The 27,880-nt window shown below is 35.1% G+C and overlaps 1 protein-coding gene across 14 annotated transcripts in view; it reads left to right on the top strand.

Moving 5' to 3' along the window:
* Nucleotides 1-27,880, top strand: part of LDLRAD4 (low density lipoprotein receptor class A domain containing 4) — a 582,973-nt gene that overhangs the window by 528,186 nt on the left and 26,907 nt on the right. For 10 of the 14 annotated variants that reach the window (XM_074207775.1, XM_074207782.1, XM_074207777.1 and 7 more), the window contains one exon: nt 14,104-14,258. In XM_074207775.1, the coding sequence (XP_074063876.1) occupies nt 14,104-14,258 (155 nt within the window). The other 4 variants (XM_074207785.1, XM_074207787.1, XM_074207784.1 and 1 more) reach the window with 4 other exon arrangements.

Genomic DNA, 27,880 nt, shown 5'->3' on the forward strand with positions numbered 1-27,880 from the left:
ATTCAACAAATATTTACTATTTAGGTAATATTTTTGCTAAAATTAAGAAGCAAGAAAGAATTAGCAAGTACAATTTCCACTCCTTGGTACTTTTACCTCATCAGTCCTTTATAAAAATAGTCTAATCTCTTTTCCTGATGATGACCCTTCAGATATTTGAAGACTATCATCATGATTCATCCTAAAAACTTCTCTTATTCAGGATAAACACTGTTGTTCCTTCAAATAATGCTTACAGGGCATGGTTTTGAATCTCTTCTACAGCTTGCTGATATCTTTTCTAAAATGAAATTCCCAGGACTGAAGTTAGTGCTTTTAGATATGATTTAACAAGCACAGAATAATGTTAAGAATTGTTGTTTCCCTTTTTTCCTGAATCCTGATTTTAGTGATGAAGATGAATTAAGATCAGGCTAGCTTTAGGTGCTTGCCCTATCACACTGTTGTCTTAGATGATGCTTGCAATCAATTAAGTTCTTTAAGATGGATCAAAGAACAACTCACCTTTAATACTGTATGTCTATCTATAGTAAATTACATAACAGTCTTCAGTATATTTCTTATTTGATATTCAAAACTTATGAAGGAAAATATTTGAAATAGTATTGTAGTTAATATACAATGTGTCAGTATTACTTTAATCGCTTACTTTTACTATATAAAACTCGGGTGAAAAATAATTTTTAAAATGCAGCTGTCTGTGTGGGCAAGCAAAACTTAGGATTCTCATTCTTTGTTTTAGGCAATGAACCACAGAATTGTAATATTAACATTCTTTAAACTGAGACTTGCAAGTCAAATGGGGTTAAGTGGTTTGCCCAAGGCCACACAGTTAGGTAATTATTAACCGTCTGAGGCCGGATTTGAACTCAGGTACTCCTGACTCCAGGGCTGGTGCTCTAGCCACTGCGCCACCTAGACGCCCCTAAACTGAAACCCTTAAAACACTTGGTTTTAGTATTATAGTATTTGAAAAATACTTGGAAAATACCTAAAAAGTACTGCAAATATAAATCAGTGAAATATAATAAAGAGATTTCAACAAGGGTATTGAGTCAGTTTTTTATGAAGTCTTCATGGTCAAATGTTTGCTGTTATTATTTTGTTATTTAGTAGTTTTTCAGTTATGTCTGACTCTTTGTGACCTCTTTTGGAGTTTTCTATAGTAGTGTTTGCCTTCTCCAATTCATTTTACAGATGAGAAAACTGAGGCATACCAATTTTAGAACTTAACCAGGGTCACACCATTAGAAAGTATCTGAGGTCAGATTTGAACTCAGGCCTTTCTGACACCAGTCCAGGTATGCTATACATTGTGCCACCTCACTGCTTAGTTACCGAACTTCTTGTTTTAAAACTCTTCAATCTCACACAGAGATCCTTCATTCTAATTGGTTACTGTAAGTAGCCCTAATTTATATATTTATTCATCTGTTCTGAATATATATATGTATACTATACATATGTATGTGTGTGTTTGTGTTTTATATAGACTAGCAAAAATGGAGGTTATAGATAAATATGTTAAATCCCCCATTAGAAGACAAGATCCATGAAGGCAAGAGCTGTTTTGCCTTTGTCTTAAAATACAATGTCATCTATAACCAATGGCATCTGCAAGACCTCATTATTTATAGTAAATATACTGCCCCCATTTTCACTCCGCACAGAATATTCTCAATGACAGTGGTTAACCTTCTTGGAAAGCATATATCTCCTTGTTAATGCCTCACATGATTATTGGTAATAAGAGGATTACTGAATGAAGTTTTTTTATGCTTTCATATATTTAGGAATCTATTATGATCTTAGCATATGTATGGGAGACACATTGTTGAAATGGATCCTTGCAGGCTACATCTTGCTCTTTGAGTCAAATGTTATTTTGTAATTGAGAGATAATAAACTCAGTGGAGTTTGATGATATACTTACCAAAATTTTTGATCACACAAAGCTGGGAAGGAAAACTAGTATTTTAGATGACAGAATAAAGATACAAAAAGATAAGAAAATGAAATATAATAGGATTATTATAAAACTCTGCATTTGGGTTAAAAATCAAATGCAAAAGTATAAGATAGGGAAAAACCTTCTTTAATAACAAACCATAAGGAAAATAGTAATAATAACTCATTTGTATGGAATTTTATGCTTTAGAAAAGTCTTTTCTCATAACAACTCTATAAGCTGTATATAAATTAAATATAATTATTCCCATTGAATAATGAGGAAACTAAGGCACAGAAAGTTTAAGTGACTTGTTCAAGTTGACAAAGTTTATGTGTTTGAGCTGGGAAAAGATCTCAGAACTCCTGTCTTTTAAGTTTAGCATTCTCTTTGCTATTTTGCTATTATGTCTTTAAAAAGACATAATGTTTTTATTTGGTTATATGTTCAATATGAAATATTAGTATAATATGGCTGCCCAATCCAATGTGATTTTAAACTATTTTAACTGCTGGTATGAGTAGAGAAGAGAAACAATAACTATTAAAAAAGACAAACCAAAGCAGAATAAGAATGATATTTGAACCAGAAAACTGTTCAAGGGTAGTGGCTTGACTGGCACATGAAAATATATGCCAACTATGAAATTAGAAACAAAGATAGCTCTCTTATTTCCTGTAAGCCAACATGGCCCCATAGAAGAATCTTAGTGCTGTCGAAATTTGAAAACACTTTTTGAAAATAATTAAGCCCAAGGCAGTATATATGTTCTAGCCAAATTGAAATGCAGGCAGTGACATCAGTGCCCAGACACTGTTGTCATTCCCCAGATGATGTGTTTGGGACACTTAGTGCAAGGGCTGGTTGCTGATGTAATTGGCTGCATTTCTGACACTGATGGTAACATATACAAAGTTTAACTTTGCTTTGACAACTCTTCCTATAGCCAAAACAATTGTGATGGCTCACATGTATCATGCCATTTCTCTTTGCACCAGATGTAAAGGGACAGGGGTGAGCTGGGAGGATTAGTGGAGATGGGGAGGGTGGAGCAGTGGTGGTGGCAATAAAACCAAACCCAAAACATAGAGGACTAAAGTCTTTTCTAAGCACAGACTTCCTGTTATGACTGATGTTTTGGGGTTTTGTTGTTGTTTTGGTGGGGGTTTTTTTAATTACTCTGGCATTCTGCCCTTTTCACTGTGGCCAGACCATGATTTTCTCAGAAAACTGCTGTGACTGGCAGCTTGCTTTGTAAGTGTCTTCACAGAGCCTCAGGTTATCAGAATGCTCAGGAGAAGCTTCATGCACACAGGAAGTGAACTGTGTAGACAGGGACAGAGGAGAGGGAGGAAGTGTGTTTTACTCAAAATCAATAAAAATATGAGAACTTATTGCTGAGAATTGTCCTCATGTTTATTTATCTTAATACCTGCATTGGGTGCCTGCTGTATTTTTTTGTGCCTTTTTATTTTAACTGACAAATCTGAGTGCATTTAGTTGAAATGGTTACACTTAAGAATTCTTGCAGGATTTTTGTGAGTTGTGATATTTGTGTGAACATGTAGTAAGTCTGGGTCTGAGGGAAGAGAGGACAAAAGAGAAAGGGGTGTGTATATGTGTGTGTGTGTGTGTGTGTGTGTGTGAGAGAGAGAGAGAGAGAGAGAGAGAGAGAGAGAGAGAGAGGGAGGCAGGCTGTGAAATTGTTTCCTCCTGTGGTTATGACATCGCCAATCTCCAATGCAGGGCTTGGTTAGAAGAGCATGTGTAAGCTACTCCCATCAGTTAGACTTCTGGGAAAGGCAGAAACAGAAAGAACAGGAATATCAGACAGATTTGACTCGAATGAGTGAGACTGTTTTGAACTTGGAATGATGCACTCCAAAATGGATTTGAAATACAGAGGATGAATGGTTAAGGACTTCTGGTTTTGGTTTCAAGAGCAAAACCTGTTTATGTCTGTTGCATTGGTAAGATTTCTCTTATTCATTTTTTTCCCAATCTGAAAGCTTCCAACAGAGATCAAGGGAAGGAACATTTTTGTTGGGATTTATAGATTCCCTTCTCTCTGTCTTGTCTGGTTAGGTATTCCAGTGTCGTAAAATGAACATACTGGAAAAAAGATAAACTGTCTTGAATCTTTCCTGTGGAGTGTGTGTTTTTGTGTTTATGTGTATATGTTTGTAATTTGAAAAGCATGGTATACAGAATAAGTATTTTTGCAAACTAAAATGTGCGTTCAGCTAGTCTGAAGATATGAGGCCCTGGATGTGTTATCTGTTTCTACGACACCACCAGTTTCCTGCCACATTGCTTGCTGATTTCTGTTGATGGCAGTTGATAATTGGTAGCCACAGTCTGCGGTCTGAGCCACAGCATTTGAGTCTAGCACCTGGGTTGGGTCCTGCTGATATTGTAGAAAGAGGGAGAAATACTCTCTCTCTCTCTCTCTCTCTCTCTCTCTCTCTCTCTCTCTCTCTCTCTCTCTCTCACACACACACACACACACACACACACACACACACACACACACACACACACACACTCCAAACTGGCTATAATTGTGCAACTCTGAGCTGCTTGGAGAGGATATTGCTTCACTGCCTAGAAGCTGAAGCAGAGGAGTGATGCTTTAAGCTTGGGGACTTCACAGAGGCTGGGATCCTTCTACAGGATTATGTCCAGTGATCACCTTAATACCACCGCACTGAAGGATGCTCAGTTTAAAGACCTATTGATGAAAAAAGGTACAGTTTTAAGCAAATGCTGATGAGTCTTTGTTTGTTCTTTGAGTTCTGTCTGAGAACAGATCAGCAAAGTGAATACTGAATAGCATTTTAGAGGCACTTTGTGAGCTGGAAGGGGCTGTGTCTGTGAGCCTGTTTGTATAAGAAACTTTCTCTTCAGGAAGATTTATTTCCGTCATTTCCATTTTTCTCAGAGTCGTTATGGATTCCTTTTGGAGGTTCTATGTTTTAAAAAACCAAAAATTCCCCCCCTAACACTGAGTACTTGAGCTCCCAAACTCCTAGAAAATTGTATTACTCGCTACCACATATGTATTTCTTTCATTCTGTGTTTTTGAGTACAGCTTTTAATAGTAGAGATGGATTTCTGAGGGATGTGGGTGTGTATTTGAGGTGCCTCTCAGGTTCAGTGCAGTTAACTGTAGAAATGACATAAGAAAACTATAATCAAGGAAAGGCAGTGGAGTAAAAAAGGGAGAAAGAAGGGGAAAGAGAAGTTGAGGGAAATTATTACTATTAGTAAATTACTTGTACTACCATTTTTTCTCATGAAAATTGAATGTTTAATTAATAACAAGAATAGACTTTTAATGATCCTGATAACAAGGGATTCTGGTGAAGTATTAAGTATTTGATAATTTTTTGTAGGTGTATACATTTTTAAAAAGCTTTGTGGGATTTCTCCAGCAGTTTCCAGTACTGTTCTATCAGAAAATCCCTTTGGTCTTCTATGATGGATTCCTTTTACTTGCACCTTCTTCAGAAGCAATCTTGGAACTCCAGAATCTCAAGTACTTACCCAAAAGTTTGGTTTTTGGAAGAAATGCTTAGATCTTCCTATATTTGATACTGCATTTGTAAGAGTGATATATAATTCCAGCAGTGTCTGTATTCTGAAAAATCTACAGTCAATACTATTGGTAATGAATGATACTCTTTTACTAGAACCTTTCCTGGAGTCTAGGAAACCATTCTTTAATTAGGTTCAAATAAATATCATAAATATCAAATAAATATCATGTCAGCTCCAACCCTAGCTACCAGAGTTATCAATGTTACACCAGTCACATCACTTCTTTATAAAAAGAAAAATTTTCTCCATTTGCAATTTATTGTGTGAAGTCAGTCAATTAATTAAAAAACTTGATTAAATACTTCCTATTATCTGATACGTGCTAGTCACTAAAGATACAGAGAAAAAAAATTAAGTTCCTGCTTTTAAGGAGCTTACATTCTTTCAGAAAAGAAAAATACATAAGTACAAACAAGATATTTTCATTAACAATATAATTTTGGGAGGGGAAACACTAGGCTCTAGGTGAGAATAATAAAGAAAGGCTTGATATAGAAGTTGGCTCTTCTTGAATTGAATTTTGAAGCAAACTTCATTCTAAGAAATAGAGGCAAAAAAGGAGGCATGGTTTTGGAAGATAGTTTTGTGTATGAAGAATTGCAAGAAGTTGTCTAATTGGACTCCAGAGTTCTGTAGTAATATATAATAGGATTAGAAAGATAAGTGGGGTCTAGATGGTGAAGGTTTTCAAAACTAAAAATGATGACTTTATCTGTTTTCCTAGAAGCAACAGGGAGCCACTGAATAGGGTAGTGACATAGGAAAATTACTTTGGCAGCTGTATAAAATAGATTAAAGTGAGGAATAGCCTTGTTAGGGATTATTATAAAAGTTTGGATCCTTATGAGTAGAAAAGAGGGGACAAATACAAATTATGTTATGAGTAAAGATATTGGATGTGAGGATAAAGGGAGTATAAGGAATAGAAAAATGGTAGTATCCTCAACCAAAATAGGGAAGTTTGGAAGAAGGCTGGATGTGATAAAAAGATGAATTCTGCTTGGAGCATATTGAATTTGAGCTGTTCATTATACATATTAGATTTTTTTAAAGTAATATAAGATAACAGATAATACCAGTTGTCATTCTCCCTGTACCAGCTAAATTTCTTTCTTAGGATATTGTGTTCTGTTTGGAGCTCCATACTTGAAAGATGTTCTTGGCAAGATTTTGCAATTGAATACTCATTTTTCCCCTACTACTGTTTCTTTAGTGCTTATCTAAACAAAAATGCTGTTAGGCATTATATAAACAAGTTAAACATTATAGTTTTGTCTTCTAGGATCTAACAGTTAAAGGGAGATATTGTCTGCTAAAACTATGTTTACATATTCCTAAGATGTATTTTATATCTAAAACTTTTAAAAGACTTATTTGAGCTTTACTTTATGAACAATTCATGTAACAAACTGATTTTTCCCCTACTATACAATTTTAATGCATTTTTCTTATTCTCATTAAAAGTTCTCCTTAATGTTATATGTTTTTTAAACTTACTAAAAGTTTACAAACTTGCTTTTATTGTGCATAGATTGAAATTCCCTTCTCCTCCCCCATCTCAGTAGCATGATTCAAGAGAAATCATTGGCCTAAGTCCTTAGGAACACTTTAACTGCTTACAATTAGGAGAGAATAGACACTATATTTAACTAACATATGGGAAGTAACCATAAGGGAAGCATAAAATTAGCTCATCACTCTCACTCCTACTCCTATGGCTATAGTGAGACCCCTGTATCCTGAAATTCCATCTCCTGTATAAGCTGTCCATGTCTAGAATGTGCTCTTTCTTCATATCTGTCAAAATCCTCATCTTCCTTCAAGACCCAATTTAGGAGGCAGCTAGGTGGTGCAGTGAATAGAGCACCAGCCCTGGAGTCAGGAGGACCTGAGTTCAAATCTGGACTCAGAAACTTAATAATTACTTAACCATGTGAAGTTGGGCAAGTCACTGAACTCCCAATTTAGACAGCACCTTCTCCAAGAAGCTTTCCCTGATTGTTACTCTCTCCCACTTCAATTTTTCTAGTGTTCTATATGTGTACTTGTTACTTACTCCATCGATACCCTCCTGGAGGATATGTCTTTGCATCTCTAGCACCTCGAGCAACATTGGAGATATTCAGTCATTTTCCCCTTAAGCTAAACTGCATTTAACTGCAATGAATTAAGGGAATTATTTTGAAGGAGGAATACTTAAACATTTTCTTCTTAATTGGACAAAACTTCATGGAGTAGAAGAGAGTAGAAAAGGGTAATTTTTAGCCTCTATGAGAAGTGATTGAAAAAATAGGGTCATGATCATTGTTCATGAGAGACTAAGGACAAGGTGTGCTCAGGTGGTGTTCAGAAATCAACAGCTCTCTTGATATCAAGACTAATTTTCAGAGATAGTATATATTGAATAACAGATCTTCCTTAAACTGACAATTGTGTTGGAAATCAGCTATGGCCCTGAGGCTTTGGCCTCACTGTCTTGCATGGTCTGTTATATTTGTGGATTTTAAAAGAATTAAAAAGTCAGAAAAAATGCCATATGTGGTCTTATATAAAGAAATTAAAAAAATCAAGGAGGGAAAACTGGGGATGGATTTATTAATGATCCTCAGATCTAAAAGGGAGACAGTTATTGTCCTTTAGAGAGAGAGAACAAGAGCAAACATGCTAATCACCTTTACTCTTGAACCTCTGAGAGGAACAGTCTCCATGTTTTGTCCTCTTTTAGCTCATGAAACAAGTACAGATAATATTTAAACTTTCTATCTCTCCCAGTTTCCCCATTTTACTTTATTTTTCATTTAAAAGTACTTATTTTCTCTCTCCCACATAACCCCATTTTGAAAGGAAAACAAAACTCTTGTAAGGAACACATATAATCAAGCAAAACAAATTCACACAAAATGTTTTTTTCAATGAATGTTGGTTATAAGACAAATATAAGGACAAATTTACTGAAAAGGAGAGTTACTTCATACCAGGATGGCTATTTGGAAAAGCAAAATTGTAATTTTCCTAAACTCATTCCTCTAGAACTTTCAGTTCTGATTATAAGCTAAAGGACAGACTAACTATTGTCTCAGGTCCTTTTTTCCTCCCCATAATTCTCTTTGGAGGACTGCCCACATATAAATGCAAAGATGTCACCAGCATCACTGTTTGCTGTAATAAATTAGATCGTTATGCTACCTTACTACAAATTTGAGCCCAGATATATTTTTAACTTCCTAACAGTTTTAAATCAATGAGTCATTTATGATAGAATCATGAACCACAACCCTTTAAATTGAGGGGGAGTGTGAAACACTCATTTTAGCCTTAGATTCTTTTCTGGGTGGCCTGCCACTAGACATTTTATTGTTGACGTCATTACTAATAGAATTGCTACCTGAAGAAAACTGAGAAGTGGGCTGTATTCAGAATTAATATCAAACACATGAGCTTCTGAAAATGAGTGAATAATGAGACATTTATTTCTTTTTTTTGACTGTCCCTACTATTCTTGGCTTATTTTTTTCCCTCTCCAGTCATTTTCCCTTTCATCTTCCCTTATGATGCATTCTACATTCATTCTTTTTTCATTTTTCTTCCAAATCCAACTCCCTCCTTTTCTGCCTACTCTAGTCTCTGTGCATTGTTGAATTGTTCCATTCATTGAATCTTGCCTTCAACAACTACTGCTCTTTCAAATACTTCATGAAAACACATTATTTTTTTTTTGAAGCCTCTTAATTTTTACTTGAGTGCTTCAAAGACTGCAACTAGGAAGGATGGAATGGAGGAGGTACTATTAATAAGACTCAAAGTGCATGTGTTCATCCTTGGTCTCAGCTGGTATTTATCTTATTTAGATTGTCAACTTTTTATACAGAGACTATGTTCTGTCTTGTATGGTGTTTTTGCCACCCTGGTGCTTTGGAAGCAAAGTGTATTAAAGTATCCAGGTTTAGGATAAATATACCTCTTCCAGGCATATCAAACCTAATTCCTTCTGGGAATCTGTAAAAGGTATCCTTATGCTTTCCAAAAGCAGACAAACCTAGATCTTTGTGAATAATGAAGAAAGAGAAATAAAATTATGGAGAGACTAAGCATGGGCTTACTTATATTGTGGGGGCAGAAGGAAGGAGGAGGTTTTGGAATTTGCAAGAAAAAAATTATTTCAGGCCAAAATGGTTATGGAAACGAGAAGCAGATCACACTGGGTTTATGTATTTTTTTAGCCTAATTCCTCAAAAGTCCATGAAAAATTCGTGGTTTAATTCATTTTTAGTCAATTTAGCAGTCATTTGTGAAATGCCTACTATGTGCTAGCACGGGAGCATACAAAATGCATGTGGTTCCTGCCTCAAGGAGCATTTTTTTTTACAGTTAAGTAAATACAAAGTAATATGAATAAAGATGTTAGGAGAGGAGAGAGAGAAAAATGAAGTCTCACATCCTAAGAATTGTCCTGCTTGAAGTCTTTTTATTCTTTCAGACTACCTATGGCACTAGGGGATTCTAGTGTCTTGAAACAGATCATACCCTTCTAATGCCTCACTTGTTTCATTACTTTTAACTCTTTTTTTGAAAGGAATAATCTTGATTATCTGGCTAAATACATGTTAATGTAATATTTACAAGTCATAAAATCTGTGTAAAGTTATCTGAAACAGTAATAAAATGTTTTTCATATTTATCCCTGTTCCCTTTTCTGTTCCTTGCTGTGTTAAAGTTTGATTATGTTTCTACTATGTTAGGACATTGTCCCCAGGCAATGAGAATGAGCCTAAAACCAGTTGGGGCTTCATTTCTTTTTTTCTTTTTTCTTTTTTTTTAGGTTTTTGCAAGGCAAATGGGGTTAAGTGGCTTGCCCAAGGCCACACAGCTAGGTAATTATTAAGTGTCTGAGACGAGATTTGAACCCAGGTACTCTTAACTCCAGGGCCAGTGATTTATTCACTGAGCCACCTAGCTGCCCCGGGGCTTCATTTCTTAAAGGTAGTTGAGCAGCTTGAATTATGTCTAGGGGAAAAAAAAACAGACTCTTTTATTGCATCTTACTTTATTTGGAGTTGTAGATGTAAAGGTGATTTCCTTTAAATCAGCCTGACATGCTCCCTAAGACCATCTGTCTCATTTGCAGTCATTTGCAGTCATGACCTGTATTCACATGAGGGTAGTTCTGAAGGCCTAAAGGAGACATGTTAAAACTCACTGTATCTCCAGCCTATCTCCTTTTGCAAGCACTGCACTGCGGGATACACTCATACTTCACACAGCTATCCCTATCAAGTGTCTTTGCCCTTTATACCTGTCAAAGATGAAATAGTACCTGCCCAAGATTATCATGTCTCTTACAACTCCTACAAATATTCTTTCTCACAAGTGTGCTTTGCTTTACATGATATATAAGTAATATGGAAAGGCAGGTCAATCAGATATGTACAAATTGACTTCTTTTTTCCCATTGATAAGCCTTTAAATTCTACAAGTGATTTTTTTCTTCATTTTTGACTGGTACCTCTTGGTGCTAAAGTTTATTAGTTCTTTATCTCTTTTAATCTCTTCATTAGTGAAATACTAAAAAATGAAAATAACAAAATTCTTGCATGGAATAACTTATAGTGAATAAATTAATCAACAAGTATTTTTTGAAGGCCCATTATATGTTCAGTATTGTGCTAGAAGGGAGTGTGGTAATGAGGATGTATATATGTCAAAAGTAGTTTGTGTCCTTGAGAAATTTTGAATCCAATTAGGGAGAAGAGGAAGACATGCGAAACAATTAGAGAACAAGACTAGACAGTAGAGAATTAAATAATATTTTATCAAGTCACTTAACCTTCCAAAAAACCTCAGTTATTCTATTTGCAAAATAGAATACTTATACTGTGTGGCATATGGCTGTTGAAAGGGAATGTTTTGAAAACTTTGAAATATTACATCAATATGTTATTTTATTAATAATAAATTGTGGGAGTGGCAATGGAATATAATGGATACAGAGCTGGCCTTTCTGCCAGGAAGAATCAAATACAATTCTCATTTTTAACACACTGACTTTGTGACCCTGGCTAATTTACTTGATCTTCAGTGCTAGTCTAGGTAACTCTTTAAGGCTTTTAAATTGTAGAGAAGGAGTTGATCTGCATTGGTAGAGAGACTTTCTTCATCTTGGAGCTTCCTGTACCAGTGGAAGGAGGGAGAGAAGGGAGGGAAGAACAACCAAAATCTTCTAAAATCATAAGAACATACATTTTATTTCTTTTACTACAGATAGTAATGAAATATTAGTTACATTGTTTTCCATGCACAGGGATGAAAAAGATGACCTAGAAAACTATCCTCTAGGTAGAAGAGAACTAATCCCATGAAGATTTTACACACACTACCATTATTTTAATCATAGCTTTCATTCATTTCAGTGTCCATAGAGCAATTAATTTTTCTTGAGAAAAGACTTATAATTCCCTAGTGCATTTTTTTAAAGTTCTGACTGCTTTTCTCTTACAAAATAAAAATAATCTTTCAAATGTTTCCCTTTGTAAAGCAAGACAAAATCTATAGGTTGATCTGGTACCACTAGAGTTTCTTACTTTGAACTAAGAAAAATTAATTCAAGAATTCTTTTACTTTTTCTTTCCTTCTCTTCAGTCTTTTATTAAGACAACAACAACAACAATAATAATAACTGACATGTTTATAGAGCTTTAAAGGTTACAAAATACTTCATGAATTATTCCCTTTGCTAAGTTCCATTTTGCCTCTTGGGTGACAGTTGACATCTCAGAAGTCTTATGCTCACATGAGCATTGCAGAGTTTTCACAGTGATCCTAGCTCAAGTGCCTAGATCTATGTGACCGTGAGAAAATCCTTTCATCTCTAAATCTCAATTTCCTCATCTGTATGATGAAGATAATATTTGTACTGCTTACCTGACAGTTGTTGTGAGGGAAGCAATTTGTAAACCTTAAGACAAAATTGTAAGTTGGTTAATTGTTTGACATTGAAAAACCTTTACAATAGGTTGTAAAAGCATAGATCTTGATCATCTCATAGGTGTCAAACCAGAAGAATGCCACTGTTAAGAAGAAGAACATTGACAGGCTTCTGTGTGGTGATTACTTGAAGGTTTGTGTATGCTTTCACATCTTTGGCTTACTTCTTTGTCCCTAAGTGTTACAGAATTAACAACTGGATCATATGTTTGAGGGAGAATAGGTGCAAGCTATTGAACCATTTTCTGATTTTTATTTTTCTATTACCCCTCAGTGCTTTTATTTAATATGACAAAGGAAGATGGAGTCCATTGAACATTACAGGAGGTGCTATCTAGTTGGGATAAGCTTCAGTATATGGAGTTTGGACAATTTAATCTTGTACTTTGATTTTCATCTTTCAAATTGGGCTAATTATCATGACTGAGCACACAGAAGGCTTAGGAGTAAGCCTGAATCAATTTTTATAAACCTTTTTCCCTTCCCTCCTTTCCCCACCACCATAGAATAATAAATTTATTTAGTATATTAACAATAATAAATGCATTTAGCAGAGAAACAGATATAATTTAACAATAGATTTCTTCTAGGGCAGGAGTTTTTAACATAGGGTCTATAGTCTGTAAGGAGGAATTTCATATTCCCAGCTAGATTTTAAGGGGATCTGTGAACTTTGATAGGGAAAAAAATGCATCATTTTTTTCAGTAACCTCATTGATATATTTAGCATTTTCTTCAATTATGAATTTAAAAAAACTTATTCTAGGGGCAGCTAGGTGGTGCAATGGATAGAGCACTGGCCCTGGAGTCAGGAGTAGCTGACTTCAAATCCGACCTCAGACACATAATAATTACCTAGCTGTGCGACCTTGGGCAAGTCACCTAACCCCACTTCCTTACCAAAAAAAAAAAAAGCTATTCTAAGTAGCGAACTATAGGCTAAACCTGACTGCCAAAGGAGGAGTTCATGACACAAAAAAGTTAAGAATTTCTGCTCTAGGTTTCTCTCTGTATCTAGAAACTCAACATACTATTAACATAAATTCATATTTGACTTCCATCACAACACTTCTATGAAGTTGATAGGACAAGTATTATTATCCTCATTTTATAATTGAAGAAAATGAGATTTAAAGAGGTTAAATGATTTTCCTGTGATCACATAGCTAGTAAATAACTGAACTAGGATTCCAGGTCAAGTTCAGAGTCAAGATCAGGGATCCTTCCACAGTACCGTGCATCTTGTCAACTCTTTGAAAATTAGAACATGGGGGCCTTTAGGTGGCACAGTGGATAGAGCACTGGCCCTGGAGTCAGGATTACCTGAGTTCAAATCCAGCCTCAGACATTTAATAATTACCTAGCTGTGTGGCCTTGGGGAAGCCACTTAACCCCATTGCTTTGCAGAATCCTAAAAAACAAACAAACGAAAATTAGAATCTGGTATGAAGGAGTGACCTTGTATTTTGTGTCTAAGTGCATTTTAATAAGGTGAACATTTTTAAACTAGCATCTGGGAAGGAAAAAAAAAAGGAGAGTTTTGTTAAAGTGTTCATATTTTTTCTCTTTCTCAGCTGAACAGGAGTTTGTCCAGATCATTATCATCATTGTTGTGATCACGGTGATGGTTGTGGTATTCATTTGCTTGTTGAATCACTACAAACTCTCCACACGGTCCTTCATCAATCGGCAGAGTCAAAACAGGAGACAAGAAGACACTTTGCAGACGGTAAGTCCGGGTCTCTGGATCCATTTCAATCATATATACAGACTGTGTTTGGGGGGAGCTGTTTTTAGGACTTCAAAATAGTAAAATATCATTTCTAGGGGGCCAGTCAACTTTAGTTTTCTACATCTATTACACTTTGGTTATCTATAGCCTGGTTTGTTGTTATATTCAATTCTATAATATTCCCCAAGGATAAGTACAAGATTTATTTGATAGAAATAAAGATGTTGAGTTTGGATGAAATATTGGAAATGGAAATGCCCTTCCCTTTCTGAAATTCTGTCACAGTAGATATGTCTAAAATGTTACTACTTAGATTAGTAAGGCTTAAATGTTTTAAGCAATAACATAAGGACATTTATTTTAAAGATTGGACAAATCACTTGTCCTCACTGTGCCTCAGTTTATATATGTGAAATGAAGGAATTATACTCAAACACTTATAATATTTCAGCTCTAAATCTATGCTTCCATGATCCTAAAGATGTTTCATGGTTTCTAAAACACCATATAAATGTAAATTATTATTATTTTCCCCTTCATCAAAGTCTTCTTCCAATATATTTCCACATTATCAGGTTCTCAAAAGTTATATAAATGAAGCAAAACTTTGATATATTCTACCAACCCAGAGAGCCTTGATGGAGAAGTCCAAGGACAAATAAATTGTCATCCAAATATCAGCTTAAGTTTAATCAGATGACTTTTTTCTGTCATCGAAACAGTTAATGAATGGAGAGGGTGGAAGATGAACATTGTAGAGTTCCTCCATATCTCCCATGTAAGGAAGACACCCAAGGCAGCCATCTAATAATTATCACACATGACTTTCTTATGCCCATAGTCAAGAGTCCTTCTCTCTCCACAGGCACCCCACCTACCCTTCTTACCTTCTTTTTAAGTCTTGACTCTCTCCATTAGATTGGGAGCTGCTTCAGCTTTTACCTTTCTTTGTAACCTCAATACTTAACACATTGTCAGCACTTATTCAATGTTTATGTTGCTTGACTATAAACCATTTATTAGCTAAAACCTGGACAAATTGTACTCTACCCTAGTGAATGGAGTATCCCTACAAATGAAGTAATAGATCTTTGAATTATTAAAGGGTAGTATGATTTTTCGGCATTGCTATTATATAAAACCATATAGCTTTTTATCTGTTATAATCATCAGCAGAAAATTTGTTGATTATCTGCAGATCAAATGCCCTGAATAGAGTGCTATGAGGCTCTAGTAAATTTGATTAGAATTCAGTAGTTCTCAGACTTTTTGATTGAGACTTCTATTATATACTCTTTAAAATTATTGACAACCTTCAAGACCTTTTGTTTATGTGGTGTTATGAATTGACATTTACCATCTTAAAAATTAAACTGATCCATTTAAAAATATTTATTAATTCATTTTATATAACCATCATAATCTCATTATATATGAACATATTTTATGAGAAATGTTTTGTTTTCCAAAACCAAAAAAATAGTGAAAAGAATGACATTGTTTTACATATTTTTGCAAATCTAATTACTAGCATTATAGAAGGCAGATTTTCATATCCAATCCTGCATTCAGTCTGTTACAATATGTTACTTTGGTTGAAGTTTATGAAGAAAATTCTTACACAAAATGTAGTTGAAAGAGTACTATTTTAATAAGCAAATAATGTCTTAGTATTATTATGGAAATTGTTTTCATGGTCCCCCAAGGGTCTGTGAACCACATGTTGAAATTATAGTCTTGTGAAGAAATTAGTTGTACAAGCAAATCTTAAGTATATTCACATTAATGGAGAAAAGTGGCTAGAAGATAATTTTTAAAATGTTGTTATAATTATATATTGGTACACTGGTTCTTTCAGAAATTAATAGTATTTCAAAAAGGTACCAAAGTCATATTATGAAGATCACTTACAAAAATTACACATAAAGTATTATATAATAACCCTTATCATGCTTTCTTGATCACATTTCTTCCCTACTTATGATTGAGGAAGTCTTAAGAAGTAATGTTTTTGCATACCAAATAATAGCCTAAATTCATACCATTCCTGAGATCAGTACTGAACTAAAATCTTTCAGTTTCAAAAGTCTTCTGGACCATATCCTACATGTCCAGAAAAGACAATTAGGTAATGAATTTTATCAGATAAGCCTTTATCATATCTTCAATTTGTTTGAAAAGACTATACAGAATTTGTAAGAACATAGTGACCTGATTATATATGTTTAACCTATATCAGATTACTTGCTATCCTAGGAGGGGGAGGGAAGAATTGGAGGGAGAAAATTTTACAAAAATGAATGTTGAAAATTATCTCTCCATATAATTAGAAAAGTAAATTTTAAAAAAAGGGAAAAAAGAAACAGTGACCTAGGGATAGAGGCTTTCTATAGTATCTTTGATTATCTCAGCATTTTATTTACAAGGTCAGGCTTAGAATTAGAGGGAAATTTAAAGATTATGTGGTCTAAGCCCCTCTTTTTTTACAGATGGAGAAACAGACCCCACAGGTAAATTAATTTAACCAAGATTAAATAGTAAGTGTTAGAGCCAAAATATTGCTCCATGTCCTTTAACCCCAAAACATTTAAGTCTTTACATGTCTTGTATGTAACTATTGTCTTTTGAGTGACATCAAAGGCTGATTTCTCTCTATCAGTAAAATTGAATACATCTGGCTTCCAGTTTAGGCATAGATTACATTACCAAAGTTTGTTTGAAAACAATGTTATAAATCATTTTAACATTCTCCAGTTAGATCACAAAAGCCTCTGTAGTTAGCAAGCATTTAAGTGTGTAAATAGTCCAAAAGGGAACATTTTAGCAAGATGAGCAAAGAAAAAGTGCATGTAAAAAGATAGACAAAATTAATACAAAGTAATTTGAAGAGAGTGGGGGAGGCACTAGTGGTGCTGGGAGAATCAAGAAAAGCCTCATGTAGAAGGTGATACTTGAACTAAGCCTAAGGAACCTTGGGAAGTTTTAAAAAGTCCAGGCAAATGAAATGACTAGTAGATGGAGTCTTCTGTATGAGGAGAAGCAAGGCATTCAAAGAGAATACAAAGATGAAAACAAAAGATCCTGTCCTAGAGCATCTTCTATGGAGAATCTGTATAGGCTGGATATAGGTCAACTGGACTGGAGAGTACATATAGGGGAGTCATATGTAATAAGGCAGCAAAGGTAGATGGGAGTCAGATTGGAAAAAAGCTTTAAATGCCAAACATATGGGTTTATATTTGATCTAGAGGTAATAGGGAGCCATGAAAATTTATTGAATAGGTTTATAAAATTCTAAATACATACTTTAGCTGATTTCTAAGTCCTAAGGGCAGTAGTCCATGAACTACAGAGGAAGAAGGAAAGAACAAAATAAGGTTTCTTTTTATGAGCATACAGCTATCCCTAGGCAGTTTTAAAAAAGGTAAAGTGGCCTTTTCATTCTTTGTCTTGGCTTCTTCCTCATTTCCTGATGCCCAGTTCCCTTAGCCCCCAGATACTAGGACCTGAAGCTCAGGAAAGCCTAGAAAACCTGCCACTGTAGAGCATTTAGAGACATTCATCTATTCATGCATTCAATATTCATTAAACACCAATGATGTGTTAGACACTATGTTAAATGCTGGGAATAGAAAGACAAAAATGAAAGACCCTATCTGAGAGGGCTTGTGTTCTACTGACTGGATGTAGCATATACAGAAATAAATACATGAATAAATTCATATGGGGAGAGAAATAACATCTGGGTAGAAGCAGAAATGCTTCCCTATAGAAAATGACATCTGAATGAAGTTTAAAGCTTAGGAAACCTTGGAATATATAGACAAATGGAACATTCATTTCAGAAGGTTTCTAGTGGGTCAGGCTGGCTGAAATGTAAAATTTTTCATAGTAGACAATTAATAAGAAATAAGGCAGGAAAGGTAGATTAAAATCAGATTGCAAAGGACAGACTGAGGGATTTGTATTTTTGTCTATTGATGAATGTATCCCTGGAGACACTATATTCACACAAGGTTTAGGATTAAAAAAAAAACCCTTTCTTTCATTGAGACGAATTACCTTTCTTTATATTTCCCCAGTGTTCACATCATGGTATAGAGCCTTTACCTTTAGCATCATCTTCAGGTTCCTTCAAACCAGCAATCTAGGATAAGGGCCAAATCCTATTAATGAACATTAATTTTCTTTTTTAATTGATATTCTATTTTATTTTTCCAAGTACCTGTTATGAGCGTTTTTCAATATTCGCCACCTTGCATATTTATAAGGTGCATATTTTATACCACCCCCCTTTCCCATTTTCCTCCCATCAGTGGTGAATGGTCTAGTAAAAAGTTGTATATGTACATTTGTTTTTAACATATTTATATATTAGACATTTTCTGTTTGAGGAATTAGGAATAAGGGAAAAGGGAAAAAACCCATGGAATAGGAAGGAAAAACATAAGAGAAGTTTTTAAAAAGTAAAAATGATATTCATTAAGATTCTTTGTTTTTGTTTTTGTGTTTTTCCTCTGGATGTAGATGGCATTATCCAAAATAGGTTTCCCAGTGTTGTCCTAGATTTCTGAAATGGTAAGAGCTGCATCCATCATAGTAGGTCAACTCACAATATTACTATTAATGTTTGCAATGTTCTCTTGGTTCTGCTCCCTTCTTTCAGCATCAGTTCATGTAATTCTTTCCATGCCTCTCTAATGTTTGACCATTCATGGTTTCTTATAGAACAGTAGTTCTCTATAACATTCATGTATCATAACTTGTTCAGCCATTCCCCAATTGATCAACATCCCCTCAATTTTCAATTCTTTGTCACTTCAAAAAGAGCTGCTATAACTATTTGAACATGTGGGACTTTTCCCATTTTTTTATGATTTCTTTTGGATATAGGCCTAGTATTGGTATTGTTGTGTCAAAGGATATGATCAGTTTTATGAGCATGAATTTTCTAATAACTAAACTTATCCCATGATGATGATTTATTTCCGGACTCAAATTTATAGGGATAGTTTCAAATCCTCCCCAAAACATTGAAACCAAAAAACAGCTCTAAGGACAATATGACCCACAGCAGTCTAACAGCTATTTTACAGCAGCTGGTATGGCCTATATGAATTGAGTTGAAAAATTTTATTGTCAAATTTTAACTTAGAGGGGAAAAAAAAGGAAAAATCTTCGATGGATTATTTTGATAGAGTAAGTAGCCTGAATTTGACCTTGTGTTCTAAACAGCTTTATTGAACTGCATGAATGAATGAATGAATGAAGAGTCCCAGAGGAGCCTCAAGAAATATAGCATAGGCCTTCGTGCATCTCTGGGACTCCTCCCTGCTTACCAAATTCATTATATTACTTTGATTTCCCTCTATCCAAGTCCCAACCAATGATTCTGAGCTAGATCATGCCATATGATTTATGAAACCAGAGCAAAAGTTATTTATTTAAATCAGAATCTAAAGTCAGTAACTAATTACTGAATCAGATTATAAACATTCCACAATTGAATCCTTTTTTTCCCTCACTCCAACTGGGTCAAAAAACACAGTCAATCACTTGCTCAAGTTGCTAGAAATTAGAAATTTTGCAAATTATGCTTTTACTTCCCTTTCATTAGTGTTTAAAATAAATAGATGGATAGATAGATAGATAGATAGATATAAAAAACCAATTTGGCACCTGCCAGACTTCCTTTCCACAAATTTTCTGTGTCCATTCGCATCAAACTAGCTCTTGCCATCCCTATCCACATGTATAGCAAGGTCTAGACATAGCTACTATTTCTGGCTCTCTCAGTCACCTGCCTGTATCTTATAGCCATCACTATGTATTTAACCATCTCCCATGAGACTCTGGTAGCTTCTTTCAAACTGCATAAGCTGAAAGCAGTCCTACTCATTCAGGGTGCACCCTGGATGATATTACCATGCTTTATGTCTTCTGGGAAATGTAGTACAATGATTTTCCACCTGATACTGTGGCTCTTTTTTCTTTTTCTTTTTTGGACTTTTTTCATTACATAAATATTTTATTTGTTTTTCCAATTACAAATAATGGTAGTTTCTAACAATCATTTTTTGGAGGAGCTTTTGAGTTTTACAAATTTTCTCCCTCCCTCCTTTCACAACAGAAGACAGACTGACATAGGCTTTACATTTGCATTCTTGGTAAGCTTAGATCAAATTGAACTTGTAAGAGAAGAATCAGATCCAGAAGGAAGAAAGAAAACATTAGAGATAGCAAATTTACATATTACATAAGACAACTTTTAAAAATTGAAGATAATAAGCTTTGGTCTTCATTTAAACTTCACAGTTCCTTCTCTGGATACAGATGGTATTTTCCAACACAAATGCCTTAAAATTGTGATTATGGCACTGATGGAATGAGCAAATCCATCATAGCTGATCATCACCCATATTGTTGTTAGTGTGTATAATGTTCCTCTGGTTCTGCTCATCTCACTCAGCATCTATTCATGCAAGTCTTTCAGGGCTTTTCTGAAATCCCATCCCTCATGATTTCTTAAAGAACAATAGTGTTCCATCATATCCATATACCACAGTTTGTTCACCTATTCCTTAATTGATGGACATCCCTCAATTTCCAAACCTCTTTTCATGTGCCTTAAAGGAACATGGAAACAGTGCATTCACATAGAACTTTCATCTTACAGACAATAGGGATCCCCTGAAAGTTGTTGAGATCACCAAGGTAGAGTATAGCAAGATCTATGCCCACTTAATGTTCTGTTCTCTGGTTTTATTTGTCTCCCCTTCTGCCTTCTTCACCCTTTACTTCTCTTGCCATTTACAATTCCCATTAAGTCAGCTATTAAGAAAGCTTTCTGACTAAGCAATTAAGATTCCAAAGCTTCATTCTCTCAGAGCTGTGTGCTTTTTAAAGAGAGGATTTTTGTTTACTTCTAGGGACAGACTGATCTAGATGAAGGAACACTGAGGTTGGAAAAAGAAAACCTGAGTTGGAGACCCAACTCTGTCAGTCACAAGCTTTGTGGTTCTAAACAAGTCTTTATGCTCTCTGAACTTCATTTTTCTCATTTGTAGAATAGGAATTATAAGACTTGTATTTCACAAAGTTGTTATGTGGATCAATTCAATTCAACATTAATAGTCCACAGTGTGTAAAGCATGTAAATGTTAAAAAATGTATAAAATGTGGTCTAGTAAAACCATTCCCGCCCTAGTAGAACTCACATTCTAATCCTGGGCACGTTAATGATAATAATAGTTAATTACCAGATTAATTCTACATGGTAGAATTAAAATATAGTAAAGTAAAAAAGGAGCCTGGATTTGGAGTCAGGAGATGCCTGGATTTAAGTGCTTTTCTTCTCTGAAACTTGGGGCAAATCACCTTATCTCTCTCAGTTTCAGTTTACTTAAATGTAAAATGGGGATAATTATACCTATGCCCCTGCCTTCAAAGGGTAGTTGTAAGGTTCAAATGGGAAAAAAGTGTATAAGGTACTTTACAGATCTTTAAAATATTAGCTGTTATTAAAGTGAAGTTTTTAAAAATCCCAGCAATGCAACAGAAAGCTATATTTGGGTGTTTAGGTACCACAGTGTGGTCAAGCCAAGCCTGCCTGTAAGTTTGCCCATGAGGTCAAGCTCCTCAAAGCTGCTTCTTGAATTTTCTTCCTTTACTTCTCTTTTACTTTTTCTTTTTTTTTTTTTTTTTTTTTTGGTTTTTGTTTTTGCAAGGGAATGGGGTTAAGTGACTTGCCCAAGGTTATACACTAGGTAATTATTAAGTGTCTGAGGTTGGATTTGAGCTTAGGTCTTCCTGACTCCGGGGCTGCTGCTCTACCCATTGCGCCACCTAAAGGCCCCCCCTTTCCTTTCCTTTTGAAGGTGCATCTCTAAAACCTGCACTAGTAAGTGTCAAGTGACTAAGGTCATATTTGAATTCAGGTCCTCCTGCCTTCAGGACTGGTACTCTTCCCACTGTGTCATCTAGCTGCCACAATGATTCCTTGAACAGGAGAAATGGAGACACCACAGAGTAGTGCCAAACCTATCCATAATTTTCCCCTTCCACTTCTCTTCGAATAGGCTGGGGACTTCTGATTTCTCTGTTTTGGATGACTACAGAAAACTGGGCTAAGATTCCATTAAATTTTTTTTTTAATTTGGGAGCTGATGATAATTTGCTTTCATGACCTCCCCCACAGCATTGGGAGAGCTAATGAAATAAATGTCTGAAAGAGTTACTTCTATTTCTTGGAAGAAAAGGTACTCCCTGAGAGAAGGTAAATGAATGTACATTTGCTGTTGGGCGTTTAAGTTTCTCTTGCCCTAGTCTGTGCTAATCCTTTCACCTTATAAGGAGCCAGGGCAGGAGTGAAATGTGACAAACCTGTCTTAGAACTTGACATTGTAAGCTTGAAGTGCCCCCTGCTGAGCAAGATGGGGAAATGGAATGTTATTGATGAGAGAGTTTAGCTTTTCTTCTCAAAGACAAGGTTTACACAGTCTCATTTTAGTCCAGGATTCTTTCTTGGACTGTTTGTGGAGTCAATGATGCTGCCAGTAGAAGTAATGAAAGGCAAGTCTATAACTGCCTGCCCCTATAACTAACTTGGATACATACTGGATGGTAGCTGTTATATTGCTTTTCAAAGTCATTTGACTTAATACTCTTAGTTGTAACTCCCAGATTGTTATGACTATCCCTGAAAAGTCAACAGAAAGAATTTACATTTAGGGGAAAAATTCTAGAAAAATAATTCTTTTAGAGGAAGTTAGAAGAATGAATATGTGACTAGAAAGACATGATATCCTAAAGGAAAAAAAAATTAAACAGCATGATATAATGAATGGATCAAGGTTGAAAACTGGTTTTTAGAGACCATCTAGTACAACCTTATCAACTTATGGTTAGGGAAACTAAGTTCCAGGGTAGTGAAGTAACTTACACAAAGTTACTACAGAAATGAAGTCTGGATTTAAATGTAGGCCCTCTGAATCCCAATCCAGTACACTTTTCATAGTATTATTCTGGACCAAGAATCAAGAAAGAGCTGTATTCTAATCCTCCTTCAGATACTTAGTACCTGAGGTTGCATCACATTGAACCTCTCAAAGTTTGGTTTCCTTATCTATGAAACAAGGGAGCTGCTGCACCAGTAATCTCTAGGATGACCTCTGGCTACAAATATATCAATCCTATGATCCTATAATATACAAATTATGATTACTGTGATATTTTTACCTTGGATGGTAAATAATCTGACATAGGTTACAATTGTGTTACACATATTTCCATATTATTACTCATGTTGTTCCAGAAGAATCAGAACAAAGGGGAAAACCATGAGAAGAAAAACAAACAAACCAAAAAAACCCCCAAATTTTAAAAAGTGAAAATAGTATGTTTTGATCTTCCAGGAGCAATACTTAATAAAAACCTAGTGCTCCTAAACTCAAAAATATGAATTACTAGTGAAAAACTCTAGGAACCTTGAAAATAGTTTGGTAGATATTAGGTTTAAACCAATTCATTACTCAGTGTGATAAGCTTCAAATGAATACTATCCCTAAATATAAAGTCATATTGTAACAAAACCATGAGAATCAAGAAAAAGAAGATTGAAGTAAGGAAAATCACATCTGTGGAGTGTGAAAATAGCTATATTGCACTTGAAAAGGCCCAATTCTAAAGGTAGAGGGGATGTGTATTAATATCTGAGATTGCCACATTTATTCCTTTCTCTTCTTTCTCCCATGGGTTTTGTCCCCATTTTGTTACCACTTCTGCCCCCTTTCCCTTTCTGCCAGTGTTAAGATGGAGGTTGGAAGAGCACTGTGTGCTTTCTCTGTCCCTGGGCCCATTTCTAATAGTGGTTATCCCTTTCCAGAATGCCATAGGAGGCATGTGAAGGCACAGGCTGCGATTGGACCCAGCATCCCTGCTTCCAAACTCAGCAGGAGGCCAAGCTGCTAGAGCTAGTCAGCTTTCATTAGTGCGCACATTGATAATGCCCGTCTGGTACTCTGAGATACAGTTCCAGGAAAGCCCTGTAAGGAGAGTATTGTACTGTCCCTGAATTTAGTGGGGAGGAAAAAACATTTCGGGATGAAAGTGAAAAGTAGCAATTCAGAGCTAAATTAAATTACAAGAAAAATAAATGTTTAATACTGAACAGCAGCGGATAGGCTGGTGATGTAAATCTTGGGGTACTCATTCTTTCATTGTTATATTTGTTTTCCAGTGCATTAATTTATTAGATTCCTGAACTTTGAGAATGTCCAACTCTCTTTATTGCTTTGTATCCTCAAGGAGTCATTCTTAACCCACCTCTAATAACAGATTTTAATATTTAAGTTGTAATTCTGATATATATATATATATATGTATATACACACACACAAATATATATATATATGTATATATATATATACATATATATATATATATATATATATATATGTATATATATATATACACACACACATTCCTGATTGGAGTGTTTTATGCCAGGGCTACAATGAATGTGACATGCAGCATGATGAATTTTCCTTTCTATATATCATCCCCCCTACCCTGGTCCTCTGGCCCTCAAGCAAGTAGCTAGGTGGTGTAAGGATGGAATTGAAGGAAGAGATTAATATAGACTTAGTAACAGGAGAAAGAGGGGCATCTAGTGAGGGGTTATGTGTAGGACCATGGAGCTTAAAGCTTTGCAATATAAAAGTAGCCTCTCAACTTTTTTCAACTTCAATATTTGACCCATCATCAAAGACACAACACAATCCCATTTATATTGCCATTGATGAAAAAGGAAGCAAGGAAAAAGTTAGGTTGCAGGTAGTATCTTCTTCACAAAGGAGAAGAGGATAATCCTTTACTACGAGAAATAATTAAAGATGATGATGATGATGATTAACCATGACAGTATTAGCCATTAACAAGATATTTTGTTGTTGTTTAGTCATGTCCAACTTTACATGACCCCAATTGAGATTTTCTTGGCAAGGATACTGGTTTGCCATTTCCTTCTCCAGCTTATTTTTACAGATGAGGAAACTGAGCAAATAGGATTAAGTGATTTGTCCAGGGTCATATAGCTAATAAGTGTCTGAGGCCAAATTTGAACTCCAGTCTTTTTAATTACAGGATCAGAATTCTATCCACTGTGCAACCTAACTACTCTAACTAGATATTATTTTAGATAATACCTTCTTTTTGTATAGTACTTTACCATTCAAATCATTTTCACATACATGACCTAATTGGATTTTCATGTCAATCCTATGAAATAGGTAAGGAAGGCATCGGCATTTTACACATGAGGAAATGAGCTCAGAAATGTGGATTGATTTACTCAAGGTCATTATTGTCTAGTTGTCTCAGTCATGTTCAACTCTTTGTAATGTTATTTGGGGTTTTCTTGCAAAGGTGCTGGTATTGATTTGCCATTTCCTTCTACAATTCATTTTATAGATGAGGAAATTAATGCAAACAATGACTTGCCAGGGTCACACTGCTAGTAAATATCTGAACCTAGATTTGAACCGAGGAAGACTGATTCCAAGCCCAGCACACTATCCATTGCTCCACCTAACTGACTTACCCAGGTGCATAAATCACCTTCCCAGATCCCAAACCACTTTGTATTTCAAGTTCAGAGTTTTTTGATGGTATTATACTTAACACAGAGCCTGGCATATAATAAAAACTTTATAAAAATTAGTTATTATTATCACCCTATGTCAACAAACCATGCACAAGCATTTTAATTTTAATCATAGTTATTTTTCTATGTCTTCTCCACACAATCAGATTATAAACTCCTTGAGTGTGGGGACTTCATTTTTGAATCCCTAGAGTAAGGGTTTTTTTGGTTTTTTGGGGTTTTTTTTAGGTTTTTGCAAGGCAAACGGGGTTAAGTGGCTTGCCCAAGGCCACACAGCTAGGTAATTACTAAGTGTCTGAGACCGGATTTGAACCCAGGCACTCCTGACTCCAGGGCCAGTGCTTTATCCACTATGCCACCCAACCGCCCCAAGAGTAAGGGTTCTTAAACAGGATCTGTGAACATTTTTTTAAGAAATATTTTGACAATTGAATTGACAAATATTTTGATAATGGAAAATTGATTTCCATTGTAACCCTATATTTCTTTTATTTTTTAAATTATACTGAGAAATGGGCTCATAGGCTTTTACTTAACTGGTTCCATGACACAGAAAGGTTAAAGATTCCTGCCTTAAAGCCCCCCATGATGCCTTGAATATGATAGAAACTTTGTAATTCTTTGCTGAATTAAAATGAATTGAATCACAGCCTTTCTTAACTGTTTCCATCCAATATTGGAAAACGTACAATATTTGAGAGCTTTGTAATTTGAGATGTCAAAACTTTTCTTGTCCTCAATGTCCTTTTTGTATAGAGAATGATAATATCTGCCCTACCTGCTTTGAAAGATTTATAAGGATCATGTGTATAATAAAAAGTATGGTTATGGTTGTGAAAGTAGTAGAAAAAGCACTGGTTTTAGAGAAAAATCTAAATGATAATCCTGACTTTATCATAAGTTATTGCACAAGTCACTTAACTTTTCTGGCCTTGCTCTTCTCATCTGTAAAATTAATGATTTGAACTAAGAGAAGGTTCCTCCCATAGCTCTACAGATTTCTGATTTTATATTCTACTTGGTTGATTTTTAAATGTTAATTTTTATTAAATATATTTTTAATCACTTTAAGAATTTTTTTCATAGCAACCTTGCAGAGAGATAGAAAATTAGACCAATATTTCTGGGTAATAAACCAAAGAAATCACTTGTAGTTGTTGTTGTTCTTCTGGCCATTTATTCCTTATACAGTAAACCTTAAATTTTTTAATGCACTATTCACTTATTGAATAGTAGAGAAAAAGAATTGGTTGAAACAACTAGAAATATTTAGCATGGGTGAAGAAAATAGTGAAGAAATACATGAGCAGTACCTTCAAATATATGAAGAACTGTCTTGTGGAAGAGAGATCACATCTGTTCTGCTAGTTAGAAGAGGGTAGACCAGTGTGTGGAAATCATAAGAAGGCAGGTTTTATTGAACATGAACAATTTGTGCAATTAGATGTGACCAAAAAAATAAAAGGGGGGGGCTGTGTTGGCAGGTAATAAGTTCGATCTCTTTTCTCAAGAAGCTTAAATAGACTAATAAGAGTGTGATTTGAATGGTTTTTTTCTGTTGGGCAACTAGATGGCACAGTGGGTAGAGTGCCGACCCTGCAGTCAAGAACTGTGTTCAAATCGTTTCATATACTAGCTGTGCAATGTTGGGCTAGTCACATAACCCTGATTGCCTCATGTCCAGGACCATTTCCAGAGGTATTGATTCCTATCTGTCCACTGTCCATCTGTCAGATGTCTCTGACTGAGAAAATGAGGCTGCTAACTTAGCACAGCAACCCCTCACTCAAATCCAGTTCATATGCTTGCCATGTTTTCATCTCCCTTGATGTCATGTTCTTCGAAAATGAAGGACAATCATCATCATCATCATCATCTGTTGTAAACAGAAGGTATTTCATTCATATATTTAGATAAGGAACCAGTTTATTAAGTCCTTTTTTTCCCAGTGCCCATT

Source organism: Macrotis lagotis, chromosome X (assembly GCF_037893015.1).
Source record: "Macrotis lagotis isolate mMagLag1 chromosome X, bilby.v1.9.chrom.fasta, whole genome shotgun sequence".
Lineage (NCBI taxonomy): Eukaryota > Metazoa > Chordata > Mammalia > Peramelemorphia > Peramelidae > Macrotis > Macrotis lagotis.